Source organism: Colias philodice, chromosome 25 (genome assembly GCF_061535455.1).
Source record: "Colias philodice isolate Cphi_HAF_F1 chromosome 25, ilColPhil1 Martin Lab GWU primary, whole genome shotgun sequence".
NCBI lineage: Eukaryota > Metazoa > Arthropoda > Insecta > Lepidoptera > Pieridae > Colias > Colias philodice.
This window is the reverse complement of record NC_143110.1, coordinates 1,179,909-1,201,968: the sequence shown is the minus strand read 5'-3', so window position 1 is coordinate 1,201,968 and position 22,060 is coordinate 1,179,909. Positions and strand designations below refer to the sequence as shown.

General features: G+C 31.2%; 1 protein-coding gene and 1 non-coding gene across 2 annotated transcripts; both read left to right on the top strand.

Moving 5' to 3' along the window:
- Positions 1-2,241: 2,241 nt before the first annotated feature.
- On the top strand, positions 2,242-21,970 carry LOC149477173 (venom serine protease 34-like). The gene is made up of 10 exons (XM_089710619.1): positions 2,242-2,363; positions 6,381-6,452; positions 8,271-8,408; positions 8,834-8,960; positions 15,768-15,871; positions 16,819-17,020; positions 17,983-18,046; positions 19,402-19,532; positions 19,743-19,894; positions 21,095-21,970. The coding sequence occupies exons 1-10, from the start codon at positions 2,352-2,354 to the stop codon at positions 21,269-21,271; spliced, it is 1,179 nt and encodes a 392-aa protein (XP_089566745.1). The 5' UTR covers positions 2,242-2,351; the 3' UTR covers positions 21,272-21,970.
- TRNAC-GCA (transfer RNA cysteine (anticodon GCA)) lies at positions 6,092-6,163 on the top strand. The gene has a single exon. It is a non-coding gene; the product is annotated as a tRNA-Cys (tRNA).
- Positions 21,971-22,060: the final 90 nt, after the last annotated feature.

Sequence of the window (22,060 nt, the reverse complement as noted above, 5' to 3'; positions counted from 1 at the left end):
AAAAATAATAATTAATAAATATTTATTAAAAAAAAATTATGAGGCGTGCACTTTTGGATTTTCCAAATTATACGTTATTTATATCTTCTCTCAAAGAATTCATTACATTGTAAATGTAAATATAGGCCCTTATCTGAAAGGTCGGTGGCATGTGGGCTAGCTAGGCTGATGTACGAATGATGAACATATAACTCAAGTTAATAAAAAGGCTTGTGACCACGAACTGTCAACGTATTTTGTCCTTAACATTGAAATGGTTGAATGTTATACATGCCGCTCAGCCTGACTTTGGGTTGACTCAGAATAAAAATAAAATAAAATATACCTATTTTCAGAAATAGGTAACAAATGTAGCTTTCTAATTGGTGTAAGTATTCAAATCGGATTTTTAGTTAATTCAAAATTGTACCGATATACTGTTGTCAGAATTACGGTAGGTACATAGGTACATCGCTACATAGTATAAAACAAAGTCGCTTTCCCTGTCCCTATATCCCTTTGTATGCTACGCAACGGATTTTGATGCGTTTTTTTTAATAGAACGAGTGATTCAAGAGGAAGGTTTTAGTATATAATTAATTAGGTTTTAGACAAAGCGGGCGAAGCCGCGGGCCCGAGCGGTAAGCTAGTACTTATTATAGGGTTTTGATTTCGTAAACCTAAATTGATACACACACTGTCTCGAATCAGCCCCCCTAGTCAAGTGGCTTTCTGTTATACGTAAGCTGTAGATACGTTTATCTACAGCCTACGTCAATCTCATACATTCGTAGTCTATTCTATTGAACGCTACGCTAACAGAAAGCCACTTGACTAGGGGGGCAGAATCGTCAGTCAGCAACGAACAGGAAAAAATAAAATAAACCATTTTTTAGTTCACATCTTCTAATTCTTTATTAATTTATTGATAATAAATATCAAAACGAACAATATAGGTAATCAAATCACAAATCTGTATATTCACGACACTAGAAGGCGACAACCAAACACTTTAATAGCGTCCTCATTTTTCCTTCCTTTTTTCAAGCTCAAGCATATGCGGGTATTTGTTTCGTAAATTTCCATGCTGGCAAGAAGGTTATAGTGAACGTCTTACGGGACTGGAAGCAACCTTATGCCTCAATCAAATCATACTTTTTTACCGGTAACTGTGTATGTTTCGTGAGACAAAAGCAAAACGAATTAGTAGGTTCTCTCCTATCTTTGACTCGTAATATCATTGGCCCAGATTATTAGCGTTGTAATCATTGATCTAAATAAAGTTTATAGCCTCAAATACTAACAAGAGTAATCGAGTTTCCTAATAAGACAGCCTATTATGTATTATTATTAACACAATATGCAAGATGAAAATTCCTATATTTTACAGGTCATTTAATAGGCATGACAATATTAATATGAATTGAAAAGGGCAAAGTTTCTGTCGGCAACTGTCTTTAGAAATTAATTCCAAGCCAGTGGAAAATGATAATTTATGTATGTATTATGACGTCAATAGAGCTCCTGAAAGAACTCTACTTGTAGTTCTCTCGTAGTTTCAAAGTTATTTTACCTTTTAAATATTATAAGTACAATCTTATATATAAAAATGAATCGCAAAATGTGTTGGTAAGCGCATAACTCGAGAACGGCTGAACCGATTTCGATAATTATTTTTTTATTATGTTCCTTGAAGTACGAGGATGGTTCTTATGTAGAGAAAACGTAAACATATACCACGGGCGAAGCCGGGGCGGACCGCTAGTAGTAGATAAAATGGTACAAAATTTTGCTTGACACAATATTGAAATTGTAGAGTTCGAATCCGTTCGTGTTTTCAGGTATTGTACCATCATCGGGTTGTACCTACATAATTATTAGGAATAAATATCAGTCTATATCAATGAATTTAATGAGTATTTCTTATTAATTATTACACATATTACCTACCACTTCTTCTTTGAGTACTTTCCATCAATAAGATGTTATAAAAAATAACTAATTACTGATAAATTACAAAACTCATCAATTATTTAGCTATTATACCGAACGTATTTACTTCTGATATTATGAATTACGTATAAAACAATTGTACAACCAAGTTACGTTCGTGCACATACAAAACGTATTTGCGACACGAATAATGACAAATATGTCTGAATAATTTGCTTATTATCGCCAGGCCTTATAGCATAGATTAGTGCCGCTTCTGTTATCAGTTGATGTGTAAATGATGGATATAAAACAATTAATAGCGTGCCATCTCTCACACGACTCGCTATTTGGCGGGGAAACTGACGTTTTGATTTTTTTTTGTTTTAATTCGCGATTGGATACAAGGAGGTGATATATGTGGAATTAATTCTATATGCATGATGTATCTGGTAAGTAAATTCGAATTATTAAAAAAAATATTTAAATTTAGAAAAAGTCAGAAAGCGATTAACATTTTTTTAATTGTTTTGTACTTTATGAAAAATGCAAAATAATAGAAATAGATGTAATTGTAGAATGTAGAGTTATTAAAATAATAAAAACTATATTTTGCGAGCGATTTTTTTGTATTTAATGTAGACCGCCGGGTTCGAACCTCAGTAGAGACTAGTATCCCATCATCGATAAAGGATCATTCTAATTTAGACTTAAACATTTATTTATTAGTTCACTTATTATAGATTTTTAAATCGTCAAAATACAGAACGAAAAAAATATCTAATAAATATACGTACAGTTTATCTTCAATGTAGAGCAGCATTCATTTTGTAGGTACCTTACTATAAAATGAATAATATTATATGCAATAAAACTATTATTCAAAAGCAATTTATTCCATAAAAGAAATGACAATATCTTACTTTCATTTTTAATTATTGCCTTTGAGACATTAAAATAAAAATACATAAAGTTTTACATAATTTTTAGAATTTTTTCATAAGAAGCATGTTATTAAAAATTAATTTTATGAAAAATTAATATTTTATGTTATCAAAAAATAATTTTATGAATTAATAGCTTAATTCAATCTTTTCGCTTAATTTAAAATGCAGTTTCATAAAAATGTAACGAAACTAAATAAGATTTGAAAACTTACCTCATGAGCATTTTTAAGTAAAAAACGTATATAAATGTAGAAAATTTCCGACAAAATAGTTTCAACTAGAATTGTTAACTTTCTAGTGTAACTTTTAAATCGCTATATATATTTATATATATAATACATATATAATATGTATTATAAATGCGAAAGTAAGTCTGTCTGTCTGTTACGCTTTCCCGCTTAAACCTCCCAACCGATTTTGATGAAATTTGGCACAGACAATCTTTAGACCCTGAGAAAGAAGATAGGTCACCTTTAATCAAAACACCACGCGGGCGAAGCCGCGGGCGGAAGATAGTTACGAAATAAGGAGGGTTATGTTTTTCAATTTTTTGTATGTGTTATAGTCAAACCCCGAAGCTCGGGCACTCCTAGGTTGGACTGCAACTGGTCAAACCTCAGGTCTGGCATAATAACTTTGTCAAAGCCCAAATAAATGTTATATTTCGGCTTTTTACTAAACAATTTTCGTCAGTCGTCGTCTAGCTGAGGCGTCTTATGCGTGTACGATGCCTGGCTGCGTTCGCCTACGCCCGAGACTGCTGCTGACTTCAGTCAAAGCGTGAAATTCAAATGTATTTCAAAGATTGCCCGATGGTTAAGATAAACCAGTTCTTCCTCGAAGAGATTGTGTTTCGGGATTTGACTATAACATATATTGTGTATTTCTATTGGCACACTCTACAGTGCAAACCACCGCGCGGGTAGATCTTATGAGATCTCGATGTCGGAAATCATGACTCCATTTTATGGCATACTAATATCACAAATTAAAATACCAAAAACGTTTTAAAAAGCTCTTACATACTCAAAGTGAAGGACCTAACGAAATTTGCTTATCCACAGCTAAAATAACATATTATTGATCATCGTCATTTCAAGTTTACACAGATGTATAATATTAGTTATAAATTACATCAATGTATTGTTATGCTAATAATAAAAATCAATATTATAAAGAATGTTTTTATGAAGTAATACTATGTAAATTACTAATTAGCTGTAAAGATATTGAATTACTGAAAAATACAGGAGTGCGTGAAAAATTGCGAATTGACATTGCAACATTATAAATTAAACTCGAAGCTTATAAAAATCAAGTCATATTTTGGCGGGAAATGTTTTTTTTTTATTAATAATAATATTCTATTTACGAAATAAGGCAACTTGAATTAAATTCTAATATAATGAATTTTTTAAAGCTAAGGCCAGTTATAAAATTCATATAAGTCAATTCATTCATTGTAAGTTAATATTATAGCATATAGTATCATATTAGACATTATCTGCGATGCGATCGTTTGATTCAGAAAGTCTCAGAAAGTATATTATTACGAATTTCAGCAAATACCTGAATTATCTGTCTGTTTCAAAATATTATGACACAAATTGAAAAAACGCTTGTAATTGTAATTAGAAACATCAATAATTATGTTCTATTATTTTATCGATTCGCGTCATTTATTTTTGATACAGATCAAAATTGATAATAATTTACTATCAATATTTATTGTGATTAATAATTGATGATTATCGTTTCAGCACTATTATTATATCATCTCATACTCTAAATATTATTTTTCTTCGTTTTATTTAAGGATTAAAGGAAGACCTTTCTAAGAAGAACTATCCCATACTTTGTTGTAAAATCTACTACCTACTTAGGATCTAACACAAAATCATTTTTCGCATTTGTATGTTTTGAAACAATTACATATTCTATGTATAAAATATAGGTACTTACATATTTTACACAAAATATCTTTATTGTTAACCCATTGAGCCCCGAACGGCCCGATCGGTCCACGACACAATAGATTTTCTATTGTGTCTGTGATTCCGGGGCCTGTGTTATTAACTAGCTGTGCTCCGCGGTTTCACCCACGTGGCTCCGCTTCTGTTGGTCTTAGCGTGATCCTCCTCCTCCTCCTCGATAAATAGGCTATCCAACACCAAAAAAATTTTTCAAATCGGACTAATAGTTTCTAAGATTAGCGCGTTCAAACAAACAAACTCTTCAGCTTTATAAAATGAGTATAGATATTAAATACCGATATCTTTCCGGTTGAATAACCACTTTCTCATCGATAAGATATTTCGAAGAAAATATCGATTACATCTTTATTTTTTACTATATTTATGATTAGTTATCACTCTAAAATAATTTTGTTTTATGATGTAAAACACCAGCAACCTCGCAGGACAAGATAGCTAACATCATAAGTAACAACATTTGTTTTAATAAGTAAACTAGTACCTATAAATAACGACTAGAATGAATTGTTTACCTCTTTTACATAGTATCAAAATTAATGGAATAATTATCTTTAATTATTTTAATGATTATCGGTGATTGCTCTAAATAAGATTAATAAAGCCGGAATTATTGTTATTGTTGATGTTATTCAATTTCAGAACAGTACTTACTTAGCCTTTAAAATATTCAATATAAAATCTTTATATTTGCTTAAAATACAGGGTACTATCGGTATACTAAGCGCGAAGGGACTTGTAGTTTTACATACACTGATCACGTAAAAAATACTTAAAAACAAAAAATTACGTCAACATTTTTTTTGCGAAATTTTTCCTTAAATCCATGTTTTCTTCTCTAGCTTCGCGCAGCTGGCTTATACCGCAACGCTAATGTGAGCATTTTATCAACGAAAACAATCTTAAAATATAGCAGGACAACAAGCAGGACAACAAGAGCTTACATACATAACCTTATCGATTGAAATTTTACAACGTAGCACTGTGTGAGAAATAGATGTGGCTTTTTTACGTATTAAAAGGGAACTAGAGCTAAAATATAGAACCTTATAACATTGTATAAAATCCTTATCAATTGAACAGTAACAACGTAGCGATGTGCGAAATGTAGGTATGTAGGTTTTTTTGCGCTTATTCGTGGAGTTTTCTTTTATTTTTCACGAACGTAACTGTAGGTAGCTCGTATATATCTTTATGGAAAATTGTTACAAAATAATAAAACAATTCAAAAGCTCTATCATCGGGGATATAGCTCAGTGGCAGAGCAATCGACTGCAGATCGATAGGTCCCCGGTTCAAATCCGGGTGTCCCCTGTCAATTCCTTTTAATAAACTTTGTAAATAATTTTTTGGGTTCAAAATCAGTATATTCATCCTATTAGTTAGTCACAGAAACACAAAAACAGATCTTATATTTTTAAATTGGATTGAATACGATAACATGGAAAATTTATAAAGAATTCACCTTAGGTACGATCAATAGTTAATTAAAATGTACATTTCTTTTATTAAGTTTTTTTTTAATTTCCAGATAATTCCAATTCTCTTGACGCTTGGCAGCTATGCTCGTGCACAAAGCCCCAATTGCGATTATGATCAAGAAGTAAGTTTTTCTCACTTTTTTTTATTTTAAAATACGTAAGTACTTTATATCTAACTAGCTGTGGCCCGCGGTTTATCCCGCATTGCTCCGCTCCTATTGGTATAGGCGTGATCATATAGAGCCTATATTATGTTGACCTGACCTGTCAGTAATATTGTGGTAATATCATGTATAGTCCAGTCTGTGGGGAAATGTAAAAGCCTCTGCTCTACAAAAGGTGGCGTAGAAAATGTTTTGAAACAATATTGTTTAGGTATGAAAGGTTAATAAAAATCCAAGTTTTCGACCTTGACGGACCCAGGCGCTAGCCGCCATCTTGAATTAAAGGTGCTAAAATTAGATATATTTTAAATAACTTCTCAATTGTTTACTAAATCACAAAAGTGTCTATGAGGGGTTCAAAGAAGACAAAATTACCTACATTTTTTTCATACATGATTATTCTGTAAGTCTTAAAGGTAAAAAGTTACAAGCGACGGAAATAATAATATTTACAGAAATCATATAATTTTAATTTTGTTTAAAAATTGTGCAGCAATCTTTTTTTATTCTTTTTGATGGCCCGGTAATGGTGGCTTCTTCATTATCGTCGCTGAAATTTTCTGTTTCATTGTCTGTATTTTTAGTTTCCAACCATGAAATTTCGTCGATTAAATTTACTTTTTATTGATAACTTTACGAATCGTTCATATCGGATATCTTCTAAGGATTCCTTATCCATGTCCCCTCCGTAAAAATTTACTAGAAAGCGTGCTCCAGCGTCTTCGATTTCTTCTGGTCATGATGACGAAATTTCATGGTTGGAAACTAAAAATACAGACAATGAAACAGAAAATTTCAGCGACGTTAATGAAGAAGCCACCATTAACCAGCCCGGGCCATCAAAGAGAATTAAAAAATGATAGCTGTACAATTTTTAAACAAAATTAAAATTATATGATTTCTGTAAATATTATTATTTCCGTCGCTTGTAACTTTTTACCTTTAAGACTTACAGAATAAACATGTATGAAAAAAATGTAGGTAATTTTGTCATCTTTGAACCCCTCATAGACACTTTTGTGATTTAGTAAACAATTGAGAAGTTATTTAAAATATACCTAATTTTAGCACCTTTAATTCAAGATGGCGGCTAGCGCCTGGGTCCGTCAAGGTCGAAAACTTGGATTTTTATTAACCTTTCATACCTAAACAATATCGTTTCAAAACATTTTCTACGCCACCTTTTGTAGAGCATAAATACCTACAGACTGGATTAGTAATATTCATGCAAAATTTGAAGTATATTTATTTATGCCAAAGTATGAAAGAAAGCGCTCAACGTTCATGGGCGGTGATCGCTTAGGTACCATCAAGCAAACCTCACTCCTTTACCAGGATTATTGTAGGGACCCAACGACAGATAACAACTAGCATCGAGAGACAGTCTGAACTCTAACATAAACTAATTCTTTTTACACGCTTTATATTAGCTTCACCTGTATGTTTGTAACCGACTTCTTTGGGCGCGATTTTGACCCACTTTAAACGGCCAGATTTCGTTCAAACTTTGTAGATTTATTGAGGACCGATGACAATACACTAATTTGATAAAATAAATAATAGTTAAAAAACAATAAAAAACACGCGTTTTATAGAAAACCGAACTAAAAGCGTGTTTTTTAGTTTTATTAAACTATTATTATTTAACTCCCTATATACCTAAGCTTTATCTGTAGATGGACAGATTTAATTCAAACTTTGTACTTATCAATAATCGCCTGAATGTTATCTTATTAAAACGTGTTTAGTGTTTATTAATTTAAACTATATTTACAGATATATCTAGGGCAGAAGTATTATATCTACAACCAGAACTACCCTAACAGTTACGCTCGCGGCTCGATATGTAGGTGGGTGGTGCGCTGCCCTGTTGGATATAACTGCAGGATGAAATGCGATCTTAGAATGCCTAATGTAAGTTACAATTATTATGGTTTTACTTAGAATTCGTCCAGTTCCTGATGTTTAAAAATGGGGCAATATGGGTCAAAAGGAAACATGCTTTATAAAATTCAAACATTTATTTATTCAATTAGACTTCTTCTAGAAGTACTTTTGAATCGTCATAGATTTACGATATACCATTTATCACCAACTAGCTGTGCCCTGCAGTTTTACCAGCATTACTCCGCCCCTGTTGGTCTTAGCGTGATGATACATAGCCTATAGCCTTCCTCGATAAATGGGCTATCTAACACTGAAAGAATTTTACAAATCGGACCATTAGTTCCTGAGATTAGCGCGTTCAAACAAACTCTTCGCTTTATAATATTAGTATAGATTAGTACAGATTCAATAAGCAATTTTTACTGATTTTTTTACTTTTCATCATATTCCAGTCGTACATGTGTTCCGGAGACCACATCCTCGTCTCCAGAACTGGAGACCCGATGTTCGTGGCTGCTGAACGGTATTGTGGTAATGGTCTACTTGACATCGTTTCCATGGGGTCTACGATCAGTGTTGGTGAGGATGACGTCATTGTTTATATGTATGGGGAAATAGAGAACCCTGATTCCTGATCTCTACACTTATATTATAAGTAGAAAATATGTTTTTGTTTGTATTGAACAGCCGAAGCCCTGATTCCTAGCTCCGTCACGCTGGAACCCGCTTTAAAAAAAACCTTACTTTTTTTCAGCCTATTTTACCTACAAACGATGCTAATAAATGTAGTATAGGTCAATTTTTTGTAGTCTTATTAGTTACTTAGAAAACATCATTGATATCGTTCGAAGTAAAAAATATAAATAATAGCGTGTTGATTAGTTTTGGAATGGGTTCCAAATTGATTGTAGTTTATTGTAGTGGCAAGAAAATTCTTTATTTGCGTTGTTTTATCTCAAATTATTGCAAGAAGGTCACAATAACAAGATTTTAAAAAATAAATAACACTTGTTCAAAAACTACAAACGATGCCAATAAATGTAGTATAGGTCAATTTTTTGTAGTCTTATTAGTTACTTAGAAAACATCATTGATATCGTTCGAAGTAAAAAATATAAATAATAGCGTGTTGATTAGTTTTGGAATGGGTTCCAAATTGATTGTAGTTTATTGTAGTGGCAAGAAAATTCTTTATTTGCGTTGTTTTATCTCAAATTATTGCAAGAAGGTCACAATAACAAGATTTTAAAAAATAAATAACACTTGTTCAAAAACTACAAACGATGCCAATAAATATAGTATAGGTCAATTTTTTGTAGTCTTATTAGTTACTTAGAAAACATCATTGATATCGTTCGAAGTAAAAAATATAAATAATAGCGTGTTGATTAGTTTTGGAATGGGTTCCAAATTGATTGTAGTTTATTGTAGTGGCAAGAAAATTCTTTATTTGCGTTGTTTTATCTCAAATTATTGCAAGAAGGTCACAATAACAAGATTTTAAAAAATAAATAACACTTGTTCAAAAACTACAAACGATGCCAATAAATGTAGTATAGGTCAATTTTTTGTAGTCTTATTAGTTACTTAGAAAACATCATTGATATCGTTCGAAGTAAAAAATATAAATAATAGCGTGTTGATTAGTTTTGGAATGGGTTCCAAATTGATTGTAGTTTATTGTAGTGGCAAGAAAATTCTTTATTTGCGTTGTTTTATCTCAAATTATTGCAAGAAGGTCACAATAACAAGATTTTAAAAAATAAATAACACTTGTTCAAAAACTACAAACGATGCCAATAAATGTAGTATAGATCAATTTTTTGTAGTCTTATTAGTTACTTAGAAAACATCATTGATATCGTTCGAAGTAAAAAATATAAATAATAGCGTGTTGATTAGTTTTGGAATGGGTTCCAAATTGATTGTAGTTTATTGTAGTGGCAAGAAAATTCTTTATTTGCGTTGTTTTATCTCAAATTATTGCAAGAAGGTCACAATAACGAGATTTTAAAAAATAAATAACACTTGTTCAAAAACTACAAACGATTTTTACGTTTTACGAATAAAATCTACAGATTCAACCCTAGAATCTGAGGAAAGTCTAAGATCAAGATTAAAGATTGTTTACACCGATCGATCGAAACGTCAAACGCGTGAGATATGTTATTGACACGCTCAAACTGCCATTTTCGAACAGAGGTCTATCTGTAATCTGTGATCCGTCCTCCCACAGATAGATTGGTTTTTGAGATTGCAATCTCGATCCACGGATTGTTTATTGGCACACTTAACTTAAAATCCGGATCACATTTTCGATCGAAAATCTGCAGATATTAGATTGGATTGAATATTAATTTCGGCCGTAAGTAACTAATAAGACTACAACAAATTGACCTATACTACATTCTTCAGCATCGTTTGTAGATAAAAATAAATAAAAAAGAAATATTTTTTTGCTCTTGAATCACTATAAACGCAGTATAAGGCTTTCGATGAACCAATTTTTAGTCTTCAAAAAGCTCTACAGTTTATAAAATCGTTTGTAGTATACGATCCTTCAACTGTATCGTAGCTGTTGTTAAAAATACTAACAATTACTCTCTGATTATTGATTAACAATTTTCAATTATCAAAAAGTTTTACACTTTCAGAAATTATAATTAAAAATTCAACTCATTTGCAGCTCAAGTTTTCAATACTTACGAAAGTCCGTGTATAGTTGGCTGTCATTATTTTTTAATACGAAAAACAGCACATACTTGTAAGTCCAACGATTTTGAATTTATATTTTGAGGTATAATCGATGCTACATTTACTGTAGGCACTATAGTAACTGTAAACTTGTGTACGCACGCTTATATTTAATCGGTAATGTCCATATACATATAAAGGTATGCTGTCGGAAGACAAACTGTGAAACTACGAACGATTTCCTTTTCTATTTTCTAACGTCTTAAAATGTATCACTCTATCAAACACTAAGTAGATTTATTCATTCGCACTTATAATCAGTAATAAGCAAGACATACAAATATAAAGGTACTGTGACAATTGTTCATATCGTTTGTAGTTTTTATGCCAGTGTCATTTTATTATACCACTACAATTTTGCTAGTTTTATCTGATTTTTCTTGAAGTTATTTTAGAGGATAAAATATTTTACCAGTACTACAATAAACGATAAATGACAATATTAATTCCAATTTTTTATATTGCACTATTTTGAGTTTTTTTTCGTTTCGGATGGAATTTATCCATTATTTCATTTTAATTACTTTTGTCGTCTCAGCAGTTTCGGATTATTAAGTGACTTTGTATCATTGAACAGCAAACTACTGAACATTAAAGATATCCAACTCTTTTTTTTTTTAACATATATCATGTGCAATTTAATGTACACTAAATTACGAAACTCCCACACGCATACACAAACACGCACGTGTGCGAAGATGTATGTATGAGCATGAATATTTTTTTTTTTCTAAAACTACAAACGACACGAAATCCAAGGCTCATAATTGTTTTGAATATATGTATTAACTTATTGAACACTAAATTTTTTGTTTTTTATTGCTTACAGGGGTTCAGCAGCCACTACAAACATATGAGTTTAGCTACAATCAACTACATTGTTTGTAGTTTTTGAACAAGTGTTATTTATTTTTTAAAATCTCGTTATTGTGACCTTCTTGCAATAATTTGAGATGAAACAACGCAAATAAAAAATTTTCTTGCCACTACAATAAACTACAATCAATTTGGAACCCATTCCAAAACTAATCAACACGCTATTATTTATATTTTTTACTTCGAACGATATCAATGATGTTTTCTAAGTAACTAATAAGACTACAAAAAATTGACCTATACTACATTTATTAGCATCGTTTGTAGTTTTTGAACAAGTGTTATTTATTTTTTAAAATCTTGTTATTGTGACCTTCTTGCAATAATTTGAGATAAAACAACGCAAATAAAGAATTTTCTTGCCACTACAATAAACTACAATCAATTTGGAACCCATTCCAAAACTAATCAACACGCTATTATTTATATTTTTTACTTCGAACGATATCAATGATGTTTTCTAAGTAACTAATAAGACTACAAAAAATTGACCTATACTACATTTATTGGCATCGTTTGTAGTTTTTGAACAAGTGTTATTTATTTTTTAAATTCTCGTTATTGTGACCTTCTTGCAATAATTTGAGATAAAACAACGCAAATAAAGAATTTTCTTGCCACTACAATAAACTACAATCAATTTGGAACCCATTCCAAAACTAATCAACACGCTATTATTTATATTTTTTACTTCGAACGATATCAATGATGTTTTCTAAGTAACTAATAAGACTACAAAAAATTGACCTATACTACATTTATTGGCATCGTTTGTAGTTTTTGAACAAGTGTTATTTATTTTTTAAAATCTCGTTATTGTGACCGTCTTGCAATAATTTGAGATAAAACAACGCAAACAAAGAATTTTCTTGCCACTACAATAAACTACAATCAATTTGGAACCCATTCCAAAACTAATCAACACGCTATTATTTATATTTTTTACTTGGAACGATATCAATGATGTTTTCTAAGTAACTAATAAGACTACAAAAAATTGACCTATACTACATTTATTGGCATCGTTTGTAGTTTTTGAACAAGTGTTATTTATTTTTTAAAATCTCGTTATTGTGACCTTCTTGCAATAATTTGAGATAAAACAACGCAAATAAAGAATTTTCTTGCCACTACAATAAACTACAATCAATTTGGAACCCATTCCAAAACTAATCAACACGCTATTATTTATATTTTTTACTTCGAACGATATCAATGATGTTTTCTAAGTAACTAATAAGACTACAAAAAATTGACCTATACTACATTTATTGGCATCGTTTGTAGTTTTTGAACAAGTGTTATTTATTTTTTAAAATCTCGTTATTGTGACCGTCTTGCAATAATTTGAGATAAAACAACGCAAATAAAGAATTTTCTTGCCACTACAATAAACTACAATCAATTTGGAACCCATTCCAAAACTAATCAACACGCTATTATTTATATTTTTTACTTCGAACGATATCAATGATGTTTTCTAAGTAACTAATAAGACTACAAAAAATTGACCTATACTACATTTATTGGCATCGTTTGTAGTTTTTGAACAAGTGTTATTTATTTTTTAAAATCTTGTTATTGTGACCACTACAATAAACTACAATCAATTTGGAACCCATTCCAAAACTAATCAACACGCTATTATTTATATTTTTTACTTCGAACGATATCAATGATGTTTTCTAAGTAACTAATAAGACTACAAAAAATTGACCTATACTACATTTATTGGCATCGTTTGTAGTTTTTGAACAAGTGTTATTTATTTTTTAAAATCTCGTTATTGTGACCTTCTTGCAATAATTTGAGATAAAACAACGCAAATAAAGAATTTTCTTGCCACTACAATAAACTACAATCAATTTGGAACCCATTCCAAAACTAATCAACACGCTATTATTTATATTTTTTACTTCGAACGATATCAATGATGTTTTCTAAGTAACTAATAAGACTACAAAAAATTGACCTATACTACATTTATTGGCATCGTTTGTAGTTTTTGAACAAGTGTTATTTATTTTTTAAAATCTCGTTATTGTGACCGTCTTGCAATAATTTGAGATAAAACAACGCAAATAAAGAATTTTCTTGCCACTACAATAAACTATAATCAATTTGGAACCCATTCCAAAACTAATCAACACGCTATTATTTATATTTTTTACTTCGAACGATATCAATGATGTTTTCTAAGTAACTAATAAGACTACAAAAAATTGACCTATACTACATTTATTGGCATCGTTTGTAGTTTTTGAACAAGTGTTATTTATTTTTTAAAATCTTGTTATTGTGACCTTCTTGCAATAATTTGAGATAAAACAACGCAAATAAAGAATTTTCTTGCCACTACAATAAACTACAATCAATTTGGAACCCATTCCAAAACTAATCAACACGCTATTATTTATATTTTTTACTTCGAACGATATCAATGATGTTTTCTAAGTAACTAATAAGACTACAAAAAATTGACCTATACTACATTTATTGGCATCGTTTGTAGTTTTTGAACAAGTGTTATTTATTTTTTAAAATCTTGTTATTGTGACCTTCTTGCAATAATTTGAGATAAAACAACGCAAATAAAGAATTTTCTTGCCACTACAATAAACTACAATAAATTTGGAACCCATTCCAAAACTAATCAACACGCTATTATTTATATTTTTTACTTCGAACGATATCAATGATGTTTTCTAAGTAACTAATAAGACTACAAAAAATTGACCTATACTACATTTATTGGCATCGTTTGTAGTTTTTGAACAAGTGTTATTTATTTTTTTAAATCTTGTTATTGTGACCTTCTTGCAATAATTTGAGATAAAACAACGCAAATAAAGAATTTTCTTGCTACTACAATAAACTACAATCAATTTGGAACCCATTTCAAAACTAATCAACACGCTATTATTTATATTTTTTACTTCGAACGATATCAATGATGTTTTCTAAGTAACTAATAAGACTACAAAAAATTGACCTATACTACATTTATTAGCATCGTTTGTAGGTAAAATAGGCTGAAAAAAAGTAAGGTTTTTTTTAAAGCGGGTTCCAGCGTGACGGAGCTCTGATTCCTGTTATCTATAGTAATATTATAAAGAGGAAGTATTTGTTTTTTGTTTTTGTTGCCTCTAAAAGCTAAATTATTTGGACGTAACATAGGCTCATTGAGTTATAATATAACTATAACTAACTATAGTTAGTACATATTATGTACTAACGTTAGGATATGTTTTATTTAGCACTAGCTGTACCCCGCGGTTTTACCCGCGTTGCTCCGCTCCTGTTGGTCATTGCGTGATAATATACAATTATATAGCCTGCCTCGATAAATGGGCTATCTAACACCGAAAGAATTTTTCAAATCGGTCACCTTTCTGAGATTAGCGCGTTCAAACAAACAAACAAACTCTTCAGCTTTATAATATTAGTATAGATAGGCTATGTTTTATTTCATTTTATCTTGGGTAAACCGGGCGGAGATGGAACGAAGGGCAAGTGTAGAATAAAGAAAGGGAACAAGCTTTATTAAGTTCAAAGCTTATAGCTATATAAAAGTTCTTTTTTTTAACCCATTGAGCCCCGAACGGCCCGATCGGTCCACGTACGACACAATAGATTTTCTATTATGTCTGTGATTCCGGGGCCTGAGTTATTAATATACATGAATTTAATAAAACAATACTTTTTCATTTATCTTATTTCATATAGAGTTTTAATAATATATTTTCTGTTTTCCAGGCCTCGAAACGACCTACAACACACAAGGAGGGAACTTCATTTGCGAAGTGACAGCTCAAGAACCAGCATCCAGCGCAACTTGCACCTGTGGAGTTAAAAAAACGGTATAAAAACTTATTTTAGGTGACTTCAAAAAAATATCAATTTTCTTTATAATATTAGGATTAATTTGCCTACCTATATATTTCATTGTCATTTAAACTTCTTGACAAACTGGTCTGGACTTTTACTATTAAAAGCAGGCGCCTAGGTTTTTTTTAATTCACTAGGTAATTAACCTTTTCTGCGTCACTTCAAAATAAAAAAAAAACTGTAAAAAATGTGTAAAAAACATTATTCGTGGGTTTCTGAGTCATTTTAATAAACAATAAGAAACCATTAATTATTCGACTCTAATTCTGAGAAATACACTGTTTAACTTTTAATTTTAAATAATTATTTAAATATAAATGATACATCGTTATCAGTTTTCAATTTTACTTTTGAAGGCGTTGGATAATGCCACAGAAATAATTTACATAATAATTAAAATTTGCTTGCTCTACCATAACACCTCCTTACGTATTTTATACATATCTTATATATAAAAATGAATCGCAAAATGTGTTGGTAAGCGCATAACTCGAGAACGGCTGAACCGATTTCGATAATTCTTTTTTTATTATATTCCTTGAAGTACGAGGATGGTTCTTATGTAGAGAAAACGAAAATATTATGTACCACGGGCGAAGCCGGGGCGGACCGCTAGTATACTATATAAGTAAGAAGTAAGAAGAGAAGATGCGATGCATACCTCTAAAAAAAGAATTAAACACGTAGTTTTGATTAGTATTCTTCAATAAAGGAGAAACCTAAAAAACCTAGAAAAATCTAATAGTAAATCATCTAGGTAAATGAAAAATACAGCACCAAATAGTTCCTAATTTGTTTAGAGATTTGTGTCCATAATAACTTATACTTACAATATATTGCTCTTTTAAAATATCCAAGTTTCATCACTGGCCGCGAAAGTTCATCACGACGCCAACTTTACCCAAACCCCTTTTTACAGACGCGTATAGTAGGCGGTGAAAACGCAAAACCCAACGAGTATCCCATGATGGTGGCAGTCATAGAACAGGGCTCGTCAAATGTCATGTGTGGTGGTGTCATTATATCAAATAGATACGTGCTGTCCGCTGCTCATTGTGTGGAGAGGAAGATCGCTAGCAGTTTGGGCGTTATTGTCGGCGAACATGATTTGTCTACTGGCAGTGAGTATCACATGCACACACACACACATATGCGAAGAATATATCTACGTCCTACACACACACACACATACAAACACAGGATTTATCAACGTCCATACGTTTTCGAATGTTCGTCGTAAGTTAGTTTGTAATCGAATAAGCCCTCCACACAACAGGCAGCGTTGGCCTAAAACATGCTTGTCAATATTTGCCGCCATTTCGGCGGTTATGAATAAGCACTTACAATAACAGCTCATATAAATTTTGGCCCTCTACATTATCATGATTGCCTCTACTCGCCCAACGCTGCCCATTGTGAAGAGCCCATAACGATTTTTACAATGTTTCGGCGACATAAAAACAAACACGTGGACACTGCACAGAAGGACCTTCTTTCTTGCTCGTTTATCTTGCCTCTGAGATATCTATAATTCCTTACTACCACAAAATTATAATAGTATTATTTATAAAGGGTGAAAGGTAAAGCGCGTCACACACGGTGAAGATACTATGACCCACAAAATTTCGCGTCATTTGTAACAGGATGGCGGTTCTACAGGGGTCTTAGTACGCAATGACAAAAAGAAAAATGATGGTCCGAACGCTGATACCGGATGCGTTAAGATACTGTAATATAAAATATAACAGTATCTTAAGATAAAATATTATAGTATCTTCACCGTGTGTGACGCGCTTAAGACGTTTGACGAATTTAGACAGGAGCCTCTACTCATGAAACTGAACAACTTTTGTTCTACAACTTTGCTGAATTCATAGAAAAAAATTTGGACTTCGTATGGAAATCGGCCAGCTGATTAGCGAAGTTTCCTTACAAAGTCCAATTTTTTTTACGAATTCAGCAAAGTTGTAGAACAAAACTTGTTCAGTTTCATGAGTAGAAGCTCCTGTCTAAATTTGTCAAACGTCTTACCTTTCACCCTGTATAAACGAATGAAATGTTTAAAGTATTTATATTCTTTCAGCGGAAACACCATATACGAAAGGCTACAGAGTAATGAGGATCGACATACATCCATATTATAACAAGTAAGTATCAACTATAGGTCTACCAGAATCTGATGGCATATTTATATTTAGGAAATAAAAGATTTTCATATGGCAATTTTATTTGACAACTATCAAATTGGTTGTCAAATTATTTGTCTTCTTTGCAATTGATGAATAATTTTTAGGATTTTGTCTAAAAAATCTTCGAAAATGTCGAAAAAGCCGCTGCGATCACAAGCAAGAGGTGTGTTTATAATGTGTATAGAAAAACATTCGATGAAGAAGGGTCAAACACATCACAATTTTCAATTTTGAATATTTTATTGGTAAATTGGACTTACCCGTTTTGATACTTAAAATAAAAAATATTATAAGTAGGTAAATATAATATTGTTTGTTGATTACAATATAATTTTATGAAAACTTATTACAGGAGTTTCCAATACGGCTATTCGTCAAGTCCAAGCTTTCCAAGTCAATTTTATAATGTGTGTATCTTTAATACAGTTTACGAAAATAAACATAGTTTTATTTTATTTTATAAAAAAATATTAGCAATCTAGTTTTGATCTGCATTAGAATTACATCCATATTTTTACATGGCATAATGATAATGAATATATACAAATATAGGTATGTGTAAATAATAATATGTATTACATAGATAAAAGTAATATGTATATTATACATGTAAGTATGTACCTACATAATATTAAGTGGATATCTCATTATTAAGTACAGTATTGTTCACTTATGTAATGTGACTAATGATGTTGAGGATAAAATAAAAAATAAGCAGTATCAAGATCGTTCAGTCCATTTTCCCTAGGGTTGCACACTCAAAATTTTGATTTCCCAATTTGCCATCAGATTCTGGTTTACCTATATCACGTACAACGTATGTACTTCATGGATTTTTACATTATTCATTACATGGATTACACATTTTTCTTTAATGTCTGTATCCGTAAGTCAGAGGCTCTCAAACTATTTCAACTATTTTAGCTTAGGCTAAAAACAATCATTTCGCATATTTACAAAATAGCTTATGAATACGAGTTAATTTCATATGAATGTTAAAATAAATATCTAATCACCATATCATCATTCAATATAGTTTAATTATTATTAAATAAACAAAAATGCAGGCGTCAGGCCTACACTTTTCAATTTAACACACTGTATGCTGAATTTGATATTTTTGGTTTTATGGCATTCAAATGCTTTTTAAATATAAATTTATGGAGAATAGAAAAAAATTCGATCACGGGTGGCTGAGTTAGTCAGGCGTCCGCCCCGGATTGGCGTGAACGGATGCGGGTTCGAGTCCCGCCTCGTGATCGATTTTTTTCCATTCTTTATAAATTAACACTGTAAACTACTATATTTTTCAGTGTCAACTACGATTACGATGCAGCAATTTTGACAACAGCCACAATAGCATTTAATGATTACGTCGGCCCTGTGTGTCTGCCATTCAAGTATGCACAGTATAACTTCACAGGGGATCAGCTCACTGCATTGGGTAAATTTTTTAATATTTCATCATGATTCCGCTTCCTCTCAGCTCAAACTCAACATTTTTTTAGATGTGATTCAGTTACGGAATAAAACGAAGTAAAAAATAGGTAGATAATAACATGCCACTAACTACAATATCATTGATTTTCAATTGACCCCTCTGTCTTTTTAACAAAAAAAAAAAATCAAAGTCGACATCTATATCTTTTTACAGGTTGGGGAACCCTTTACATCGGAGGGCCGACTCCAGATATCTTGCAGAAAGTGGTCCTTGATGTGATTAGCCAAGCGGACTGTAGTCGAAGAGTGAACTCGCTCACAGACAGACAGCTTTGCACGTATACCCCTGGAAAAGACGCTTGTCAGGTAAAAACTGAATATATTAGTACATATTTTATTAGCTGCGCCGCGTTGCAAAATCAAGTATTTTTATCTATACATATAATAAAATCGTAGGAAAGTTTGGCAACTGGTATGCTTCATAGAAATAGATTTCAATTATAACACATAAAAAGCCAGCCGCAAATTGGCAAAATACGTTATGATAGTTACGACTTTGAGCCAACAACTGAAAACCAATATGTACATATTTTGATAAGAACAATAATATTTAATTTAAGCTTCACTTAGTCATGCAAAGCGCATTCTACTTCTATTAATTCACAACAAAGTAGTCTGCAGAAGTGATGGTATAGAAGTATAAAATATGCTTGTCTTTTATCCAATTGAGAAACAAGATATTTATAAAGCTTTCTATACTTTAAACAAAACCAAAAATAGTTATCGAATCTATAAAAAAAACCTGAAACACAAAAATATTTTTTAGGTAGAAACCTACAAAATATTTCAATATATTATACTTCATGAGCATATTAATTGAAACTTAACTATATAGCTATAAAAATAGGGTTGATATTCCATAAGCAGAATCGGGATGGATCATTATTTTCTTGCTCTCGTGTATCGAATAACAGTCGTTGAGACTTCACGCTTTGTAGGTTGTTAATTAAAAGCTCCATCAGATTTTATATGTTTTTCAAAAACTAATTAAAATAATTATCATAGTCAAAGACAGTTTTTTTTATAATTATTTAAAAAAGGTGCATTTTTAATACTATAAATATTATTTTTAAATATTGTTCAACGCATCAAAAGCGTTACTAATTACTAAATTAATTTCGATAATATGTATCCTATTCGTCATTATTAAACAATATTTTTCACTCTAAAGCATCATAGAATAACACTATTCTATTGCTAAGCTTTCAAAACATCACGATAAATCCCGTTATTTACCCGGAAATTCGTCACGTTTTCAATTTAAACTAGCCCTACTACCAAAATTATATTAGCTCTACCACTCTACCAAAACAACATTAAGCTCTACCACTCTACCAAACAAAAATAGCTGTACCACTCTACCAAAACAAAATAAGCTCTACCCCCCACCAAAACATAATTAGTTCTGTCACTCTACCAAAACAAAAATTAGCTCTATCCCTTTACCAAAATAATATAAGCTCTACCCCTCTACCAAAACCAACTTACCACTCTACTCTATTCCAGATGGACTCCGGCGGGCCTCTTCTCTACGCATCTGGGACAGGTATTCTCTACAACGCTGGTATCGTGAGCTCCGGCTCCCTCTGCGCGTCCGCCGGCAAGCCGGGGATCAATACGAGAGTTACTCAAATATTACGTTGGATATATTATACCGCTCCTGCTGATTATTGTGTTAAATAGAGAATTATTGATGCCATAATTATTTATACCAAGGAGAACTATGCCATTATACATATACCTATTTTTATAGTATTAAATGCACCTGTGTTAAATAGAAGAAAACTTGTTACGTTTTAGAGATGATATTGCCATAATTTATTTATACCAAACAGAACTATGCCATTATATACCTATTTGTTATAGCATTTAATGCACGCGTTGATTATTGTGTTATATAAAGAGTCGATGTTGTTTTAAAGACTATACGCCTTAATTTATTTATACCAGCCAAAAGTATGTTGTCATGATTTACCTATTTTTATAGCATAAAATGAAATGAAAATGTTATGTATTATACGATTGAGAATACATTATTTATAAGATCAAACTTAAAAATTAGACTCGTCTGTTATCCAGTGAAATCCTGATGGTTAATGATGAAGACTTTGTCTTCATTTTTGAGTAAGAGTTACAGGTATGCAATATAGAAAACAGATTTTTCAGAATCTGTATTATAAATTGCATTTCAAATATTGTTTCATGTCTTAACCGAACTTGCAAATATTGTTAACATAAATATTTATGTATTTTCTATTTATTCTGTTTTTTTTTGCTCAATAAAGATTAAAATGTATGTTTAAGAGTTAATAATGTTGTTAATGTTTGTTATTTATTCAGTAATATTTAATTTAAAAATCGATACAAATATATGCGTATTTTTATTATCTTATTGTTTTATTTCAATAGCCTACCCCTAATGGTTCATTCTATTGCAATTTATAAAGCACATAAAGTTTATTACTCGACTAA

Excerpts from the sequence above, each read along its gene's own strand:
- LOC149477173 (XM_089710619.1), top strand. Across the intron at positions 6,453-8,270 it reads ATTGCGATTATGATCAAGAA|ATATATCTAGGGCAGAAGTA; the intron begins GTAAGTTTTTCT and ends CTATATTTACAG. Across the intron at positions 15,872-16,818 it reads CCTGTGGAGTTAAAAAAACG|ACGCGTATAGTAGGCGGTGA; the intron begins GTATAAAAACTT and ends CCCTTTTTACAG.